The sequence below is a fragment of the Drosophila teissieri genome, chromosome 2L (assembly GCF_016746235.2).
Source record: "Drosophila teissieri strain GT53w chromosome 2L, Prin_Dtei_1.1, whole genome shotgun sequence".
Taxonomy (NCBI): Eukaryota; Metazoa; Arthropoda; class Insecta; order Diptera; family Drosophilidae; genus Drosophila; species Drosophila teissieri.
In genome coordinates, this window is record NC_053029.1 from 3,425,616 (window position 1) to 3,446,414 (window position 20,799).

The 20,799-nt window shown below is 43.6% G+C and overlaps 1 protein-coding gene across 3 annotated transcripts; it reads right to left on the minus strand.

The window, feature by feature from the left end:
• Window positions 1–41: 41 nt before the first annotated feature.
• On the minus strand, window positions 42–20,347 carry LOC122616711 (ABC transporter G family member 21). 3 transcript variants are annotated; one of them, XM_043792261.1, is made up of 9 exons: window positions 19,996–20,347; window positions 18,011–19,270; window positions 3,358–3,564; window positions 2,668–3,079; window positions 2,347–2,602; window positions 1,623–2,261; window positions 1,404–1,560; window positions 1,073–1,339; window positions 42–1,007 (listed from the first exon to the last, which is right to left on the minus strand). In XM_043792261.1, the coding sequence occupies exons 2-9, from the start codon at window positions 18,952–18,954 to the stop codon at window positions 812–814; spliced, it is 3,078 nt and encodes a 1,025-aa protein (XP_043648196.1). In that variant the 5' UTR covers window positions 18,955–19,270; window positions 19,996–20,347; the 3' UTR covers window positions 42–811. The 3 variants fall into 3 exon arrangements, with proteins under 3 accessions (XP_043648196.1, XP_043648203.1, XP_043648212.1); XM_043792268.1 differs by lacking the exon at window positions 19,996–20,347 and adding an exon at window positions 19,607–19,755; XM_043792277.1 differs by lacking the exons at window positions 18,011–19,270; window positions 19,996–20,347 and having other exon boundaries at window positions 3,375–3,500.
• Window positions 20,348–20,799: the final 452 nt, after the last annotated feature.

Genomic DNA, 20,799 nt, shown 5'->3' on the forward strand with positions numbered 1-20,799 from the left:
AAAGCGTTTCAATTGGGGAAAAATCAAAGGGCGACTGAAGATTTCAGGTGTTCAGTTTACATTTTCATGTATATTTAAATAAGTTTAGTTACATATAATTAGATAATATAAACAAAATACGATTTAGGCCGTAGGCTCAAACATTCTGATGCTATTCTATTTTCAGTTTTTAATTACATAGTTGGCTATACAATTCATCGGACGAGCACAATTCACTAATGCTGCCCCGTTTAAAACTAATTAAAAAACTAGCATACTAAATCACAGTGTTTTTTCCCAAGCGAAAAAAGTTTGCAATATTCTACAAAATTACTAGCATTTCATTATAAACATACAGTATATATATATATATATATATTTGTGGGTGCGCGGGTGGTGTGGAAATTGGGCAGCCTGCAGCAATATTTCTTGGGGCTTTTAAAACGTACATTAAAACAATTAAAGTTGGGCTTTCCACCATCTCTCTACCTCTCACTCTCTCTCTCTCTTGTGTTTCAGCGGCAAAAATAGCGATTAATAACATAAACGGCCAACAATTAAAATGCGTAAAACAAAACAAAGATAAACGTTTGCCGCCCCACCGCAGACCACGTTTAAACTATAATAGTAGGTTGTAAGGATAATGGTAGTTATACTCGCAGTAATAGCTAAACATACATGGTGTGGCTTGAAAGTAATTGAATCACAAAATTGGCGCAATTTTAGCAAGTTTGTTCAGTTGTAGCGGCTTAGCAATGGTGGGCACTACTCTAATTACGTATCACTGGTTCGATGTCTGCACAAAATAGATATAGATATGGATATATAGATATCACGTCTTTTTGGGGCATCGCAGGTAGCGCAACACCGCGTATCCCAGGACCCGGAATACCAGGAAGAACATCATCAGGATCAGCGTATTCAGCCAGAGCGGTGATGTCGAGTTTTGGGCTTTGAGTATTTCCTCGTATGGAATGAATTCGGTTGATTGCTGTTTGCAAATCTCGTAGCTGCTGGGCGAGCCACAACTGAAAACACAAATCACATTATTATAGAAAATATGTAACATTCAAATAGTTTCGGATGAGCTTACCCAATAGCCGCTCCCTCGCGAAACTCGAGTATCTGCATGTTCTGGTAGGCGTAGTGGATCATGGAGGTGTACCGGATCCAGCTGAGCCCCTCCGGAATGCGGGAAGACAGGTATCCGCCGAACAGCTGGGTGGCCAGCGTGTACAGGGCACTCAGGGTGATGCTCACGTTCATGTCCATGCAGCAGGCTCCGATGAAGAAGCCCACGCTCTGCGCCACAATCGTGTTGATCAGCAGGAAGATGAGCATCAGGAAGAACAGCTTCAAGCTGCAAGAGAACATTAACATAATTAATGAGCTGCAGTTCCTAATGGTTGAAATAACCCACTCACCTAGTGCAGCCCAGCATGGGATAGCTGATCATGAGGTAGACCGTGGGCAGAGTGATCACCAGAGGCAGCTCGGCACACATTTTGGCCAGATAGTAGGCGGATAGTCGGTAGGCCCCGGAGCGGCGTTCCTTGCTCACCACCTCGCGTTCCGAGGGGACTGTAAGGAACAAGGATCAATAAGGAACAATGCTCTCCGTTCGCAATCCCAGCCAGACTCACATGAATTGAGGGCCCCGAAGAGGGCGAAGAGCATCCAGTAGGTCTGCGAGAAGAACATCCATCCCTGGAGGTCGTGCAGGAACTCCTCGGTTCGCGGCAGCTGGAACCAAATGGCACCGGCCATCAGCGCCAGTCCGATGGTCTGGAACCAATTGAGTTTGGAGAGCATGCGCGGCTTGGCCTCCCGGAAATTGCGGCTGGAGAGGACGCAGAACTGGGTGTGGAAGCTGGTGGGATAGGACAGCCAGTCGTCATCAGGCGCATGTCCCGCCCCACTGCCGGCACTGTAGGAATGACACTCGCTGGAGGCGCAGGAACTGAAGTTGGACTGCGAGTCCGCGGCACACCACACCAGGTGCTGGGCCGCCTCCTCGTCCTCCTCCACCCGGCAGCCGTTGCTCGTGTGGTGCAGGTTCTCGTACTGGTGATGGTGCCGGTTGGAGCGGTGATTGTAATAGTTATTTATGATGTCGTCGATCAGGATGCTGTCCGTCTGCTTCTTGCCCTTCGCACCCGAAACGCTGACCTGGTTGTGGTGGCTATTCGTGATGCAGTTGCGGTTCAGATAGTTGCCGTGCGATTCCTTGGCGGCAATGAAGAGCTTCTCGCGGATATCCGGATGCGATTTCAGTTGCTCCACTGGAAAGTAAAGAGTATAGAGTAGTAAGCTAGTCTCCTTTTATGTCATTTAGTAGCAATGAGTACGATTTCGCTGAACACTTACACACAAAATCGGCGGGATTGTAGTGCGGCTTGATGGTGACCCCGATGTCCTCGAAGTGGCGGTAGATGTTTTGCACGTCCCCAAAGTAAGCGGTGCGTCCTTGGTGGAGCAGGAGCAGCTTGTCGAACATGTGGAACATCTGGGACGAAGGCTGGTGCACGCTGATCACGATGGTCTTCTGCTCCAGCTGGGCGTACCGCTTCAGGACCTTCATCAGCGAAATGGCCGAGTGGCTGTCCAGCCCAGAAGTAGGTTCCTGCCAGGAATCAGCCAAGATGAATCATTAAAAGCTGCACTTTGAATAGCAAACCAGCCACTTACATCGAGGAGCATGAGCAGAGGATTGGTCAGCAGTTCACAGGCGATGTTCGCCCGCTTCTTCTCGCCGCCCGAGAGTCCGCGGTTGAGGTAATCCCCGAACTTGGTCTGCTGACAGCAACCCAATTCCAGGGCCTCCAGTATGTGGTCCACCTGGCGCATCTTCTCCGCCCGCGGCATTGATTCCGGCAGTCGCAGCAGCGCCGTATAGACCACCGTTTCGCGGAGCGTCAGTTGCGGGAAGAAGATCTCCTCCTGGAGGACATAGCCGATCCTGCGGCGCCACTTTTTGGTCAGCGGCTCGCGGTTGAGGAACACACTGCCGCTGTCAATGTGGCGCTGGCCACTGAGGCAGTCCAGCAGAGTGGTCTTCCCGCTGCCCGAAGGACCCATGATGGCCAGGACCTCGCAGGGACTGCAATGGACAGGATGACAAAGTACACATGTATGAAATGGATTATTTGTGACGGGCTTCTGATTAATGCCAATGCTGCCAACTTCTCCACTTGCTTTAAAAATGCAGCTTACGGCATAAAGCCATTCGTACATTATGTAAATGTCATTGAAAAACTGCTATCCGAGACGGATTGCAATTCATTTGATTAAGTTTCAAGCGCACAGGTGAAGTTGGCGGCGCAGCAATTAATGAATTATTCGCGCTTTTCAGGGCTCTTGTTCCGTTGATCTTGTTACCTGACGAATCCACTCACATCGGAAAGTATTTGGCGCTCGTTGTGCAAGACGTTCAGGTTCTGGAAGGTCAGCTGCAGGCTGTGCTGGGGCTGATTCTGGGGGTGGTGATGTGGGTGGTGGCTGTTGCAGATGTTGATGTTGTGATGCTGTTTCTGCTGATTGACCGCAGACTTCTCAAAGTGGTACGACAAGGAGGCTGGTGAGTTACTGCAAAAAAAGAGAGAGATATTCTATTATACTGCATACCAGGTTACAGTGCTTCAAATGTTATGGGTAAATTGGGACATTTTTATTCTAAAGACTCCCTTTATTCCAGCCAACCCTTATCATTGAACTTTTCGTACTTATTTTTGTGTGTATTATCAGACTGAGGAACGGAACGCCACAAACCTTTTGTTGATGTTCGTGCGAAACAAAACAAAACACAAGTCAATGTCCCCGTCCGTCGCGGGCAGGCAAAAGTAAAATCAGTGCGACAAAAGTCGGGGGATATGGCGTACAATACAATACAGTTACTCGGTACCGCTCTTGTTCCCACTGTCAACTCTTATCGCCGATATCACGTTCACATGTGTGGCGGTCGCATTATCACTCACTCAAACACTCAAACACTCGAACGCACACACACATGGACCTTCAGAGAGCGAGAAGATCGGCAGGGAAATGGAAAATGGAAATGGAAATGGAGCCGTGCGTGCTCGTAATTCTCTGGCGATACCCAGTACTCGTAATGAGTGGGGCATATGGGGTTTCAGGATCCATATATAAATCTATATGCAATGTTAAGGTAGTACAGCCATTTCTCATTTAATTTGAAAGGAAGTGCACAAATGAATAATATTTAAAATTCATCTACATCTTCTTTCACTTGCTGCTAGGTTCTCTATTTTTTCCCAGTGTATCGCTCAACATTATAATTTGAGTGGTTTTGAAATGATGCCGGGTACCATGAAGTCGGAAAATCTTACTGGCTTTCTTCTGTCTCTCGACTCTCGGTCAATGTTTCGACTTTACTCCCACTACACAGATACACCACACGCACACAGATACACCACACGCACACAGACACAACGCACGCACGCACACAGACACAACGCACGCACGCACACACACACACACAGGCAGATACCAAGACGGAGTCAATAGCCTCTTGTACGCTGGATTCTACCCTGCTCTTGTGTACCTATCAAATTTATTTAAATATTTCACTCGGCCCTCCGACTTTTGAATAGACCGTAGATAACGCCGTTATAGTTATAACATCTATTTCTGGATCTATATCATCGCGGCAGCGGCCATCAGCCATCAGCCATCAGCATCAAATTATTCGACCAAGAGCAGCAAATTTCATTTACAAATTATACAGAAATGTAAATTTCCGCCGATCGACTCCGGTAGGCGCCGAAAGTAAATAGAGAGTCCGGTCGAGTGCATTGAACCACACACACACGCTGTGTGTGAGTGCGAGCGGGACGGATGCGGCGGTACCAAGGGGAGGCGGGGGCGGTGGCGTTGTCGGTGTCGGTGGCGTTGCCGGTGTCGGTGCCGCAGAGGGAAAGGGACGGCTATAGGGGGGGCCCGAGTGGGGGTCAATGCAGTCAGCAGACAACAACGACAAACAAAGCCAGCACTCACAGATACCCACGCACACCAGCGCAGCCAGCGCACGCACTCGCACAGGCTGCATGCAAAGTATCTGATGAATACATTTTATTTTTATGTGCTTTTCTGCCTGCCATCAGCAGTACCCAAGTTCCCCAAGTTCCCTCGCTCCACAGTTCATTACAATAGCCAATGTCCGGGTCGGAGAGTCAGCACAAGACATAGAGGTCCTCAATCTAATTATCTATTGAATGTTCCAAAATTGAACTTTTGATGCAGATACCAAAGGAAATTCCCGCCAGGAATTTAAACTTTTACAAAAAAAGTAGTATGGTTAGTGAGACATCAATTTCCATTGCTGCTCTTGTTACTTCTTACGAATCAGACTTGCAGAATGAAAGAATCTTGCCAAAGCGTGCAGAAAATATATATTTTAGCTATGTTTTGTAGTTAATTGGCTCTGCTGGTTGTTTGGATTCGTTTCTGGGAAATTGAATACTTTCGCCCCATGAAAGAAACCTCGGAACCAACTTTCCAAAACTAAAACGCTGCCAGAAGAGGATGGTGCGTCGCTGGTCGACTTCCCACTAAGCTGAGCTCACTACTATCAGCCTCTTCGAACTACTGACCCCCTTCCCGTGCACTTTTCGCATGACACCATTTCCACAAAAATGCGATTTATGCATTATACAGAGCAACTATTTTGTGCTCAGCTTGCAAGACACGTGACCTTGCACTCGGGGTCATGTCGCACGCGCCAAATGCTCGCATTGCGGGGGAGAAACTGTCGAAGTGTTTGGAAAAGTGTACAAAGTGTGCTGGCTTCTGCAACTGACAACCAAACTTTCTTTTGGCTTACAAGCGACTTTTCAGTGGAGCTGGGGAGTTGGGTAATGTGCCGAAGATCACGTAGACCATCAGAATCACCTTTTCACTGGGAAGAAATATATTTATGTAAATGATACTTTTAGGTTGAACGAGTCAAATGCAGCATATTAAAGTTGTCACAAGGTCACAGGCAACCAACTAAAGGCATACACATATTCTATATTTAAATGGGTAGAGAAGTTAGGTAGATATGTAGGTAGAAGTAACTTGCTGTGAAAGCATTATCCTTTAGCTATAACTACCAGTCATGAAAGCCAGTTAGCCATCATAGTTTAGCCAGCAATAAGTGCCAGTAAATTCGATAGCAGCTAGTAAACTCATAGATGCGAATACTTAGCAAATCAAATATACTGCTAGTTTCCGGAGCACGCTGCCCAAAAGTCTGGCGAAGCCATTAGCCCCACAGCGACTTCCTCAAAGTTTCCCCAGACTCAATTATTTACGTAATTAGCCAGCGTGACCTCCTCTGCGGGCCAAGAAAGCTAGCTTACTGACCAAGTAACCGGCTAACAATTTACCTAACCCACGGCTATGATGCCATTTCTTATTTCCTTACTTATTTGCTTCTTTTATTTATTTTTTTTTTTTGGCTCTTGATTAAGGCCAGCAAGACAAGAGAAAAAAACTAAATCTTGGTCTTTTGGCGTCGCTTTCTTGGGGGGAAACTCTCCTCGAGGAACTGGAACTGGCTTCTTGAATACGCGAAAAGGTTATTGACTTTTACAACAAGCAAAACAGACGCCAAAATAAAGCAGCAACATCAACAGCAACAGCAACAAAACAAAATAATATAATTCACACACATGCAAAGAAAGAGGGAGAAAGGTGGAAGAAAGAGCAGGATGGAGGCAGCGCAAAAATTACGTGAAAGTTTGGCATTGCATACAGATCTCACTATGTGCATGTGTGTGTATGTGCGTGCTAGTATGCGTGCTAGTGTGTGTAGCACGCAATCAAAAGAAACAATTTTGAAATTCTTATCTCGTTTTTTTGCTGTTTTTAATATGGGTTTTTGTGGCCCATTGTATTTGTGAATACATTGACCGATATTAAACAAGTTGCCAAATAAAACAGATGATCGCTGTTATCGCTTATATATAGATCTCACTTTGTACAGCTCAACTCAAAAGAAATTATAAAATAATTAAAAAACACAAATGTACTACATGTGTGTTTTCAAAAAGAAAGATTTTTTGGTACTCATTTTTCCAGCTTGCCAGCAAAAACACCTATTTTTGTGAACCCCACTGTGCAAGGGCTTGAAGAGTTCATTGACTTTGACTTCTGGCTGTGCCTTTGTTATGCTTTTTATTTTGTTTGTTTTTTGTGTTTCTGGGCGAGTTCATAATTTCAATATAAATAGATGAATAGAAAACAAAGTGATTTAAAAAAATTGGGTCACCGAATTTGTGCAATTTATTTGATGTTCTGCTTTTAATTAAAAATGTTGTCGTGCTTTTTGCGTCGCTCTGCTTTCATTGAACTTCCTAAAACATTTGGCAGAAATTCCTGATTGTCGCGTCATTGTCATTGTTTTTGAATTTTATTTTGCCCAATTTATATGAGTTTTGTTTCGCAGCTATGACCACGCTCAATTGAATTTTTATTTGCTTCTTTCTTTGTGTGCCTGCTCCTTCCTCTTCATTGACTGGTTTTATTTTCTTCGGCTTTTTTGCGTGTTACTGACCCAATTCTTTTGCCAGTATTTCTTTCTTTTTTTTCTTCTTTTTTTTTTTACTTGTATTTGTTGCGTGTTTGATGCGGGTCTTCTTGGACTGAATTTTTGTTTTTTAGTTTTTGCCTTGATCATTTCTTTTTGATTTGTTATTTATTGCCGGCTTAATTTGTGGCCTTCCACTGCGACCGGGGAAACTATTCAAATGTGATGGGCATTTTGTGTGCGATTTTTGTTTTGCACATTTGACAAATGTGCCAAGGCTTTTTTAAGTCGGGACTGGAATCGCCAATAGCCAATAGCCAATCGCCCATCGCCAATCGGCAATCGGGGAAATGCAGGTCAACGGAAAGAGAGTGGCAAGATCGGCGACTGCCGGCAGAACAACATGTCGTATACGTAATTTATGCATGCATATCATGCATATTGATATCAAGTATCCGCGCGCGAATACCAGTTTCCCAAAGTTCTCTCTCTTTCTTCTTCGCCATGCCATGTGGGTGTTTTGAGCTTCTTGGTTATTTATTTAGTTTTCGACTCGTTTAATTGAATTGGAAAGGTGGTCGTGAAGCAGGGGGGAAATGATGATAGCGATAGAAAGCAGAACCCCAACTAAACCAAACTACTTTCAGAGTTGACCAACTTTTGTGCCAGCGGCTTAAACCAATTGCACTTATTGCGCATCCTAGAATACCAAAAGGACCCTGAGTAGACCGCCTCTCAGAGGTATGCTACACTTCTCGTTTGCCATTTCTATTGTATTTTCAATGCAACTGACACAGAGGAAACTGGTGTCATTTAAGCCCCTTTCTCGGTGAAATGCTTGGCATTGGAGTTCAATGTGACTGGTAGCAAGTTAGCTGATATACACACACATGCACAGCCACCCAGCAAGTTGGCCTTTAAGCCCACCCAACGACCTGGGTGCAGAGTTACGTAACTTTACGGGCGCCGTCGGTGAAATGTGAGGTCAAAGCTGTTGTGAAAGGTGAGGGGGGCTTTATGCCAAAGAGGGTAGACGAAGTCGCGTCGAGTCAAGTGGCACTTGTTGCGCGCCACTTGACTTCGAGAGGGGGATGACTCGGTGCTGGGTGGGTGCTATTTATCTGATGCCACTTGGGGGCAGGAAGCGAATATCGCGCATACGACATGTGTTCGCTTTTTGTTTGCCAGCAAGCCGTTCGCTAGGAATGAGTGTTTTCGAGCGTCGCTGCCAGCCGCCTGGTTCAAGTTGCAATAAAGATTCAAAACGCAGATGAAATGGCAGCGGCTGTGTCGTGACTCTTCAAGCGAGATATATGGCAAACGAAACAAGAAAGCGCTTTCTTCTTTGGGGCTTGGGCTTGGGCTGCCTCCGCAGCCTCATCCACTGCGGTTTCACGAACTTTCACGTCATTGTGTGGTAATTAGCTGAGCTGGGAATTATGCTTCCTAGTTGGCAATTGATTGGCATCCATCTGGGGCGTCACCTCCTCACCAATCCACCAGCTCACCATCACACCAGCTCACCCGATCAGCCAGGCTGAGATCTGGGTATGTGTATAATTTAGCATATTAATTGACACAGTTTCTAGTGTTTCTTTCTTTGCCGTTTTTCTGCAGCTCTGGCGGCTCACGCACTTTCTCTCGATGCTTCAAGAAACTTTATGAACTATGTAAAAATTATAAAAATGCTGTTGAAATTGCATGGCGAGAGCAAACAACAAAACCAACAAAAAAATGTCACAAGAAAGCAGCCGCAAAGTGAAAGAAAATACTAAATGCAATTTATTAGCTGAAAGTGTCACTGCAATTGGGTCAACGCAATCACCTGAGAATTCCCATCCCATACACACAAACACACACCTGTTGATTTCGACCGGCAGTTGCATCACCTCATTTAACAGTTAAGACGCCAATATATAGACGTAGTTAAAGCCAGGCACAAAAAACTAATGGTGTGAATTAGTTGCTCAAATATTGAACATGCAGTTGAGTGCGATTTTGGTTGGCGTTGCCGTTGCCATTGCTGAAAGGGAAATAAAAAGCGGAAAAGCCAACAGCGTTTTTGCCTCAACCAATTAAAACCAATAGGCTCGTTAAAAGAACATTGTGTCGCTCTAAAAAAAAATCAGGCAAATCACCGCATTAAAAGCTGGCGAAGTTGTTTAATGGGTTTCTGCAAGTTTATCAATCAATAAAAAGAAGAGTCATGAATAACAGATTAAAGTTGGAAAAGCGTACGCGATTTAAGCCCTCACTGCATCACTATTTTCTCACTGGAGCCACTTGCATATTAATTTTCAAAGGCACGCTTTTCAGTTAGCTTTTTGCAGGAATTTCCCTACGAAAAGCCGAATAGGAAGTTATAGTATGCGGCAGAACAGGCAAATATGGAAGGCGATAATCAACTGACGACACAACCCACACCAAGCGCAATTTGAGAAAAGAAAACCGAGTGAAACTGGGGAAAATGCCGACACAAAAATCTCTTTGACTGCGGAAAATGAGGCAGCGAAATGCCGTAAACAATGCAACCGGCGAAAGGCGGAGAAAAGTCTAAAGCATCTGCAACTTTGTTGCACACATGTGCAAATTGAGCTGGTTCGGTTCCCCCCAAATCCACCTCAAACCCCCATAAATATCGCGCACTTTTCGTGGCCTTGCGGCTGTCAGAAGTGTATCCGAATATCCCAAAGACATCTGCGCTATAGTATCTGCATTTGACAGCTGGGCATCCCAATTCAATTTGGGCCAATTTTCCACTGCGAGCCACACAATTAAGTGGACACTGAACTTTGCTGGCCCGAAATTGGCTTGTCAAGTTTTCCATCACTAATTAATATCAACTTGCTTAGCTTGGTAAGGCGAAAATTGATTTTCAATTAGCAAATATTGGCTTGAATTGCAATTCTTTCAGCTACAATTAAAAACAAGCCCGTAGAAAATCTCTCTCAATTAATAGTGTAATCCCAACGCATAAATATGGGTTTAAATGTTTAAGCGTAGCTTGTTGCTTTACGTTCCAAATATGTTTTTAATGTCAGTTATTAAAGTCGTTGAGCTTGTTTCGCTCGCCCATTTACGGTAAATAGCCAAATTACACTGCGATTCGCTACGCCCCCCTTCCGCCCTTTTGATGCCGTAATTTGAGGGCGTGGTTGTGGAAATTATACGGTACAAGCCGACTTAATGACTTCACCCAGTTGTCGGAAATTTCAGCTTAATTCGTTACCGTGCGTTACATGGGGGAAGTTCGCTTTGAAATTTAAATAATTTCGCGAATTTACAATGTGTCATGTTCACATGAAATGAATAGAGTTACAAGTTAAAACTCCATTAAAATGTTAGTAACATTTGTAAGCTCTGCTCTTCTTGAGTTTTAAAACAAAGATTTTACCAAATTTTGATGGTCTGTATAATTCTTGAAATAAGCCATGACTAATAAGTGAAAAAGTGCAGTATCAGCAGAAGGAGAAGCAGAAGCAGAAATCCTGGTTGCAGTATATACAAATTCCTCGATCGTTGTCTGGTGTCAATAAAGCCGCCTGAATAATGGCAAATAGCCTGGCCAAGAGGAGGATTGGGAGCGCAATGGAAAAGGCGATGAATAAGCGAAAAGCAGAGGGTGATAAGAGGGGGAGGGGAGAAAGGAGGATAAGCGAAATAGAATGAAGCGATGCGAAATGAAATGCAACAACGTAAACAACACAAACCACAAGTTGCAGGGCACAGCGAAGGCGAAAAACAAACAAACAAACAAACAAGCAAACACACAAGTGATGGGGCACGGCGGGGCATTGGGGATGCGGGGGAGAGGAGGGGAAAGAGGCGAGAAGCGCTAAACAACAACCATATCGCAAAGGAAGAAGCAGCACAAATGAAACGTGCGAATGGAGCCCAACGTCGACGCCAGCAGAGGCAGAGGTAGTGGCAGCGGCAGCGCCAGCGGCAGAGGCCATTGAACCTGCAAGTGGAGCTCAGAATTGGCGAAAGTGAAGACCCACTGCCGCAGGCGGAAGCGAGACGGATGCCGAGGCGCGAGCGAGACGCACAACACACGATCTTCAGTCGCGCCTTGTTGCTGTTGTTGTTGTTGCTGCTGCGATGACGCAGTCTTCAGATGGCAACAAAAATAACAATAATACCAAAGAGGTCTAACGCACTCCGAAATACCCTATGAAACTGCAAAAGGAGTTGGTAGAAGTAACTGAAATGAGTCGTTTGTACTGATGTGCTTGAGCTGAATGATCTAATATGGTAAATACTTCTTATAGAAAAACTTTTTAAGAGAAACAAAAGCTAAGATACCCGATTGGGTGCCAGCGAGGGTACTCAAACAATGTGATGATGCTGCAGAAACCAGAAGACGCGATTAGAAGAAGTGGCCTGCAGCTGCTGCAAGAAGCGGCTTCAGAAGAATTCGAGAGCAAAGAGACACACTGACTGACTGACTGACTGACTGACTGACTGACTGACTGACTGACTAACTCTGGAAACTGAGCAGAAGATTCTGCTTCATCATCATTAAGTTGATTATCATTGGGGGCCGGCTTTAATGCAGGCGCTTCTTGGAAGTGAACACGACCACCGAAAATAAAAGAAGAAAGAGCCCCAAACGGCTTAAAAGCGAAAGAACCCGAGAAATTCTGAAATACTCAAATTCTTGATCGCATCGCGCACACGCGGCGTGCGAGCGAAAGAGACGGCACGCTTGCGGGGCAATTTGTTTAAAATGTAGGTCTATGGGTTTCACGAAATCCTCTATGGGGCACGGGGCACGGAGCACGGGGCATCCGGACCCCTTGGCAACGGATTACAGATGGCTCACAGCTCAGTGAGAGGGGAGGGGGGTGGAAAGAACGAAAAGAGAAGGTTTAAGTGGTTTTTGGCTTTTCCTCCATTATTTGGCCAAGAGTTCTCTGCTGGCCAGGCACGCAATGCCACTAAGCAAAACTGGGAGCAACTTGTATGTTGTTTAATAGTTAGATCTTTTCACTCTTAACTGCAATAAATGCAACTGCAATAAATGCAAATACTATGCATAAGAGAAAATGTTGTATCTATTTACCAACTCTTGTAAAACCAACGATAAGCAAACAAATAAAACTTCAAATAAATTGTTTATTTTATGGCGACTGGATGTTGAGGTGCCTTAAATGCAATTCTCTTGCCACAGATTCATTGGCTGTTTTTGTTTGGTTATTTATTCTGGCCTAATGTAATTACACAAAACGAATTCAGAGTGAGCCGGTGAGAAAAAAGTGAACCATAGCAATTTGTTTTATGACTCCGGCGTCTGGCAAAATGCATTTGGCATTTTATTGCTATGTCTGATTTTTATTTGAGATTTTTTATGATTTAATGCTGGCTGGCCGGGCCAAAAGGATAGTTAGACAAAATGTTTTATGTGCGTGTTATGCAACAGTTTGCAGTTTCCAAACACTTCGCTTTGGCGCGGCAATTATCAAATGTCTGAAACGCCAACTTTTATGGACAGGAAAAACTTGGGAGCAGTTTTATACGATTTTGAATTACAAAGTTAGTCAACGGCGTTCGTGCATTTTTATATCTTTCATTATAAGTTAATATACGATTTCACTTGTTTATTCACAACATAACCATAGCAAAGAGCTCTTTATTTCCCCGAGGAAAAGGTAAACAACAAATAGCACTCCGGATGTTTTTAATACTGGCTTTAAATGGAATCACTTTTTGTTGACACTGCATACTGCAATGCACTTCATAACAACTGCATAAAGCCGATAGATTTACACCCTCCGTGAAAATGGTGTCAAAAAATACTCATTCGCCAGGTGGGCCAGTGCAAAAAGTGCCAGCCAAATAAATCAGCTAATGGCTGCGGGTTCAAGAACGTTCATTCGTTCATTAGTTCATTCGGCATGAACTTGTAAAGGTCATCAAATCTTTGCCATAGATGTGAATGCACTCGCCAACTATAACAACTATAATTTGAGCTCTTGAAAGCCGGCAATAATAAAATAACGCCCGATAAAAAGAGCGCTGCAACCGCAATTTAAACTAATTTACAACAACAACACCACCAATCGGCCACAATGGCAATGACAATAATTTATTTTTGAATACATTTTTATTCGCTTGCCGGGGAACGGCAGTGGCGTTGACAACAACAATAAAAAGGCCACAGCATATGCAACTTCCAACCGCAGGCATTGAAAGAGCAACAGTGTCTCGCAGTGCTTTAAAAACTATTATAATTTTGAAAAAACGCAAATAAGAATGCCTTTGAAAAGCTGCAAGCCAAGCGTTTGAATATATTTGAAAGCTATATTTCATTTATTTATATTTCAAAGCACTTTTCAATCGATTTGGAAGCAGTGTGCAGGGCATCGCCACAGTTGGTCTTCGGTTTCAGTGACTGTGACTGTGACAGTGACAGTTGTCGAAGAGCGACGTTGGCCTCCATTGCAGCGAGACTGCACCCCCTCTCTTTCTGCCCCTCGTATTCCCGTCTCTTTCTGGCCACCCCCCCAGGGCTGCTCCCTCTTTCTCCTTCTCCCTTCCCTTCTCCCACCCACTCCCACTCCGTTTCCCAGTGCCATTCTGGATCCCAGAGAACCCCGCGCTTTCCTCGCATTTCCCCACAGATCGTCGTCGTCAGTCATCATCGCCCCCGCATCGCCCCGTCTCTTTCTGGCGGCATAGCCCCGTCTCTTTCGCGCAGCGTTTTATTGACACTGCACGCCTAACGGTAGATAAAACCCAAACAGGGCAAACACAGCCCACAATGTATGCAGCCGTACCGAACAGAACTGAACCGAACGGAGGGGAAACGGAGGCACCCAGCTGCGACTCTATTTAATTTTCTATTCTAGATTAAATTATAATAAATTGCAATTTTTCTGCCTTACTTACTGCGCTCTGTTTTTTTTTTTGCCTGATTTTTTTGCCCTGCATTGCGCCATGCGTTTTCCTGTTGTCGGTCGTCTGGCAATTTGTTTTGTCACGTCTCGTTGGCAGAGTTTCTAGATCACAACTCGGAACCAAATGCATCTGGACGCCCACGTTTCGAAAGTACTTCAAGGTATCACTATGGCAAATCGCTGGACTGGACACAAGATATACTTTTCCTACTACACTAGAATTGATAGTATCTTAAAAATACATTTGTTTAGAGCCTATTTATCACATTTGCCTGAGGTATTTGCTTTTCTGCAACCCTGAAGAGATTGAGTCCGCCAATTTTATATTATACAACAGTTGTATGTCATAGAACAAAGGCCTTTCGCATGCAAATAGCACAAATGGGCAAGGTTCGAACAATAGATATCAGATATCTAGCTAGCTATCTAGCGTGAGCAGGATGCCCCTGGGAGGCGCCCCCCAAATAAATTCGGGGAAGATCTTTTGTGAAGCCCACCTTTTGACAGGCAGCTGCGCCCTGTCTACCTGGCCCAATTCAACTATTCTGATCTAGCCCTCAATCCTTTCGAGCTACGAGCTACCCAAAAACGAAGAACAAGGCCTGAGCTCGGATTTGGGCTCGCATCTGACGTTCCTCCACGGAGATGAAACCCAACCCAAATTTAGCAACTGCGCCATTTGGAGTTTGCCTGCATTTGACGCGCCTTTAGATTTCTCCCCGTATTTATGTGTGTGTTATCATATTAAAACTTGACCTACATACGAGTTCAATAACCGGTTTGGCCAACCATTAAAACGCCGCTTGGATTGCCAAAAGTTTGCCAGCTCTGATCCTGAGGGGTTCTAATTCGCCAAGAGAGAGATTTTGTAGAAATGGTTTGGACCACAGAGGTTTATAATTTTTCATACTTCTCAACTTTCATATATTCTTTAATCTACAAAATCCCTTTAATCAAACATGATTTTCTTTGTCGTCTGATGTAAAAGATTCGTATTACATCATGTAACTTGATTTTACGCCCAAAATCAAAACGCATCGAGTGTCCAAAAACTTGAAGAACCCATTTGTTTGTGTTATGTTATTTGCTCTACTCCACTTCCACTTGGAAAATAATTTTCAATAAAACTTGCGAGAATCATAAGCTAAATGAAAACAAATTTGGAAAACAGATTTGGGAATGGATTCAATTGTTTGTGTTCAACAAAGTTCAACAAACCGTAATGGAACTTAAAACGCTTCAAATGCGAACCACATCAATTGGTTTTGGATTTTGGGAAAACTTGGTTCCTCTTGTGTTTATCGTCTGAAATTTTCGTAAAGTATTCTAAACAAATCTGAGGTCTGTTTTCTCATTCAAACACATATGGCTTGAAAGAACTTTTAGAAACCGAAGACACTTTCAAGAATGTATGAACAGGAGGCAAAACAAGTTGAGGAAAATAATTTACAAACTATAAATTAATTGAATAATTGAAGAGAACTTATTCTGACATATGGAAGTATTTTGGATTGTTAGCTAAAGTAAAGTTAAGTAGTTATATAAATGATGCAATTAAGTGTGTAAACCAATAAATCCACCTCAGTGTATTATTTTGAATGATCCTTTGATTGTATTGTATCTCAATCTGCAACATGTTTTTATTTGGCTCGTACGTTTGCTGCCACCAAATCGAGCAGCCATCCTCTACCTTTTCTTATTTATTTTCCTTTTTGTTGCTGCCGAAGCTGTTGTGGCAACAAAAACTGGGTCAACTGTGAACCAATTTCAGGCCAAATTGCGACAAGAGCCACAGCAACAGCAACACTCAGTAATAATCGCAAGAGTCTCGGCGAAAATAAAACGTGCCACCAGAAAAAAAAACAAAAAGGAAAAAGATGCAGAAAATAAAATGCATTTAAATTGCTCTTCGGCCAAAGAAGCAAAGCAGGGACAGATCTTGGATCTGCATTCTCGAATTGGGGGGCCAGCAAGAGAAACAGAGACAGTGGAGCTGAGAAACTGAGACACAGAACTGAGACTCCACTCCACTCCACTCCACTTTGAGTGCACTCTGAATCGCATAATAATTGAAAATTTATGTTAAATGCACATAATGAAGCCTGCACTCGACAGCCATCGAGCGACCCAACAATGTTCTCATTGTAATTTAATTTACTTAATTTGCCAACACATAATCGCGACTTGTGCGAACTCGAACTCGGCATTAACCCAAAGTCTGTCCGTCAATCTCGGCCGGAGTGACAAACGAATTAAGCTGCAAAACTCGGTTCGCTGGCTAACTTAACTTTAGTTAAAACAGCACCCTCGTCGATTTTCGCAAGCACTGGCCATTCCAAATGGCAATTATTATGTGGATTTTCGCAGCGTATTTGCATTGCAGCCAAACTTTAATTTGGCCACCATCAAAGGGCATGCAATTTGCCAACAGATTTTGGGTTAATTGCATGTGTTTCCGAGAAAAGCAAAAGGGAAACGAATTATATTCATAGTTTAGATTGCATTCAGAGTGAATTACTTCATCACAGGCAGGAATACTTGATGAGTATTTAAGCGGAAGCATTTCGCTCAAATCCAAGGCTTTTACTATGTCGGCTTTTCAGCTTTGCCTCGCTTTTCCATTAAACAAAGGGAACCTGCACAAAATCCCCAATGTGGAAATATTCAGTGAAATAAGCGCAACAGCTGCTGCGGCAGATGAAAAACTTGTGGGTCACTATACAAAATGCAGGATGCACTGTAACCGTGTGTGTGTGTGAGTGTGTAGTCCCCCTTAAATGCAACAAAGATGGGAAGTGGCCACAAAAGTGGCTTCCAGCCAAAAACCTGATCCTGGCCGAGAACTCAGTTCGCGTGGTAGTTTTTTTTCAATGCGAAAGTGCAGGAATTTTTCAGTTATTAAAACTTTTGTGGTCATGTTTTCTAGAGAGTGCGTGTGTAGCTTAAACCCTTTTTTTTAATCCAACTAACCTTTTTCTACTACTACTCGGCCTGAAATGTAAATATGCAGATATGGATTCAACAAAGGCGATATCCCCATCGAGCTGAGTGATACCCTAGTTAGTGCCAGGAAGCTTCAGTTCTAGAACGAGTTTTTGAGCAGATGGGCAATCAATTAATGCCTACACTGCCTGCAAAAAAACTGAAACGAGCGACACACTGTTTCATGTAATTGAAAATCTAATGCTGGTTAAACTGCATAGACCCCAAAAAGTATCTGGCAATTGCTGGTTGACTCTGAAAGCAAACTTGATAGCTGCATTGCAGAGCATTGAATCAGAAAGAACCGATGCAATCCAATGGAACATAGATAGAAGTAATTTGTTCCCGCTCGAACTGTACAAAACGAGCTCCAACTCACTGTCAACCGAATGCAACCGGTTGGAAACGCCACAAATTCACACGGAGAACTGTTTTTTTTTTTTGGAAAAATCCTGATTTACCCTTGGATCACCTCCACTTTCCCCTCCGTATTAAGACGAACTCTGCATGCAATCAGTGCGGACCAAATACAAAAAAAAAAAAACATAACACACACACCTGAATTCATGTATGTAGTACGAGCTTGGCGCGGAAATTGGGTCACCGCTGATTGAACACTCACCTTTTGGCATCAACTAAAATGCTTTTGCCCATATTGGCCAGGCCATTGGATGACGTTAGATTATCCGTACTTGGTATCGTTGTCTGTGATGTGTGCGTAAATTCTGAGGATGTTGAGCTGGAAGATGACGACGACGACGACGACGTCGAAGACGCTGATGACGAGGCAGAGGAATCGCTGCTGGCCACTGAGGTTGCTGCTGCCGCATCCGATGTTGCAGGCGGGGATGCAGCGTTTGCTGCTGCTGCTGGTGGCACAGCCGATGTTGCCGGCTCCACTTCGATCTGGAGGCGGCAATCGGCCACTATTTTGGCCAGATTGCGACGGCTGGCACTCACCAACGGTACCTGCTCCGTTGCCTCGTTGTCATTGTCCGATGATCCCATATCGACTGCCTCAACACTTTCCACGATCATCAAATTCATTGGCATTTTTTCGTAATGAGTCGCTGCTACTGCTGCTGCCTCACACTTTGCCTTTTTCTTGGCTTTCAGCTCCTCGGGTTCCTTTGGAATTTTCTGAATTTTTGCCAATTTGCGAGGAGCAACACAGGCGGCAGCAACTGCAACTGTTTCCTGTTTAGCTGGTAGTGTTGCTGCTGCTGTTGTTGTTGCTGCTGCTGTTGCTGTTGTTGCTGCTGCTGTTGCTGTTGTTGCTGCTGCTACTTTTAATGACTCCTCTACAACTTGTTCAGCTGCTCCTGCTGTCGAGTTTATTACCAACGAAGTGGCCGTCGTCGTTGTTGAATTTATAATTGCCGGCTGTTGTTGCTGCTGCTGCTGTTGTTGCTGCTGCTGCTGCTGTTGTTGCTGCTGCTGCTGATGCGACTGCTGATGCTGCTGCTGATGTTGCTGCTGGGTTGCCAGCGCTGCGGCTCCACCTTCTGGTATGATTGTTGCAAAAATTTGTTCGCCAAATATGAAAAGATCCTTGGAAATAATCATTATCACCTTTTTGTGAACGCTTTAGCTCGCTGTTGTTGGTTTTTGCCGCCACAGTTTAAATATACGTACGTGTGTATTGGGGGGGATTTTAAATGTAAATCTTGTTAAATATATCTATGTGTATATGCGTATACAACTTTTTGTTCGTCTTCTGCCTGCACTCGCCGTAAACACGTTTCGTTTATATTAATGCATTAAACATATTTTGCCGCTGTTGGAACTTGGATTTTTGGGGATTTCTTTAAAATTTCATAATTCCCTGGCTTGTCTGGCTCCTTTTGCTTTTTTCTTATTTCTTTTCCCGAGTTGAGGCCGACTGTAATGTGGTAAAAGCAGAAAAGAGTAGAGGTTTAATTAATATGTAAGCCAAGTGAAACAAGTTGTGATATAATTTAAAAGTTTAAGAGATTACATGATAACTCCGGCTTGTTATTAAAAACTCAAACTTATTTACATTTCTAGCTTTTTCGACAATGTTGTCGGAAAAAGTCAGCAAGCCCGGAAACAAAGTAATTACTTTATTTTTATGAACAATTTGTTGGTTTGCAAAAGTTTGCTGCACCGCCCCAGTAAATTACATTCCAGATTGTTCACGACTTATTCATGCAAAATTTTAATTATTTACTGGAATCAGGTGCTTGCATTCTCTCACCAAAACTATTCACTTCATTTAAGGCTTCACTTTAATCTAAAATTTCAATTAAACTTCAAAATGTTTGCCGAGACTGCCAGGAGTCGCCTCAAAAACGCCGATTCTGCCCAACTTTTTGGCTTGAGAACTTTTCCGACAATTTCCTATATGCACTGCTGCCACCGGCACAGAAAAAGATAATGAAAAGGAATCGGAGAATATCGGTGAGAATCGGTGGGAATCGGGAAGAATCAGTGAGAAGTGGAGACGCCTGGCGAATTTTTGTTATATTTGTCAATTAGCCCGCGCGAAACAAAGCGCCAGAGCAAAACGTCAGTTTTCATTTTTAGCGATTTCAGTGTGTTTGAATAAAATATAAGATAAATGCAGTAATTGCAATAACAACGCACCCAAAACAGCGAAGGAAGGTAATAAAATTCTTTGTTACTTTTTCGTATTTGATATTAAAAAATCGTCAGCACTTTTTTTGCAATTTAAATGATTTCTTTTCCTTTTTTTTCTCTTTCGATTTACTTATTGAAGAACATATGTAGGTTTCTTGTAAACATTTTTGATAACACGCGTGTTAATTTTGGAAGGGGGGAATTACTGGATTTTATAAAACCGAAACGAAACACGGACAGATCGAACGAAAAGTAAAGTAACGTAGAAACACGACGAAAAACAGAGAGCTATTCCGCTTTTCCACACAACGCGAGTTCGGCGCGCTTCAGCATTGAAGAAAACATCCAACGGCGCCCGTTGATCCGAACGTACTGAACTGATCGCGGACCGTTAAAGCTAAACGCTTGCGCCAGCGCTCCAAAAGTCGCCGCTCATTCATTCCCCGTTCTCTCGCGCTCTCGCTCTCGCGCACTCTCCCCCATTCTCCCCCCCTACCTCACGCTCGACGCCTACGAGCCCCACACGTGCGTATGGAGCTTGCACCGAGAAAAATCGCATTAACACATGTCTATGTTGTAAGTCCCGGAATAAAAGCATAATATAATTATGGCTTGCATTCAGAGAGCATGTAAAAGAAAGCTAAAAAGTGATAAAAACTGATTAAGAGTTAAGAAAAGAATGCAAGGAAAAAATGCTTTGTCCTTCGATACAAAACTAACAGTTTACATGTGATTTTGGTATTCCCGCCTTCTTTTGTGTAAAACCTATTTAATACGAATTGTAATAATAAGTAGTTCCTTTTTTTTAAG

Excerpts from the sequence above, each read along its gene's own strand:
- LOC122616711 (XM_043792261.1), bottom strand. The coding sequence starts at position 18,954 with ATGATTATTTCCAAGGATCTTTTCATATTTGGCGAACAAATTTTTGCA. Across the intron at positions 2,262-2,346 it reads CAATCCCGCCGATTTTGTGT|TGGAGCAACTGAAATCGCAT; the intron begins GTAAGTGTTCAG and ends TTTACTTTCCAG. Across the intron at positions 1,008-1,072 it reads CGCGAGGGAGCGGCTATTGG|TTGTGGCTCGCCCAGCAGCT; the intron begins GTAAGCTCATCC and ends TTGTGTTTTCAG.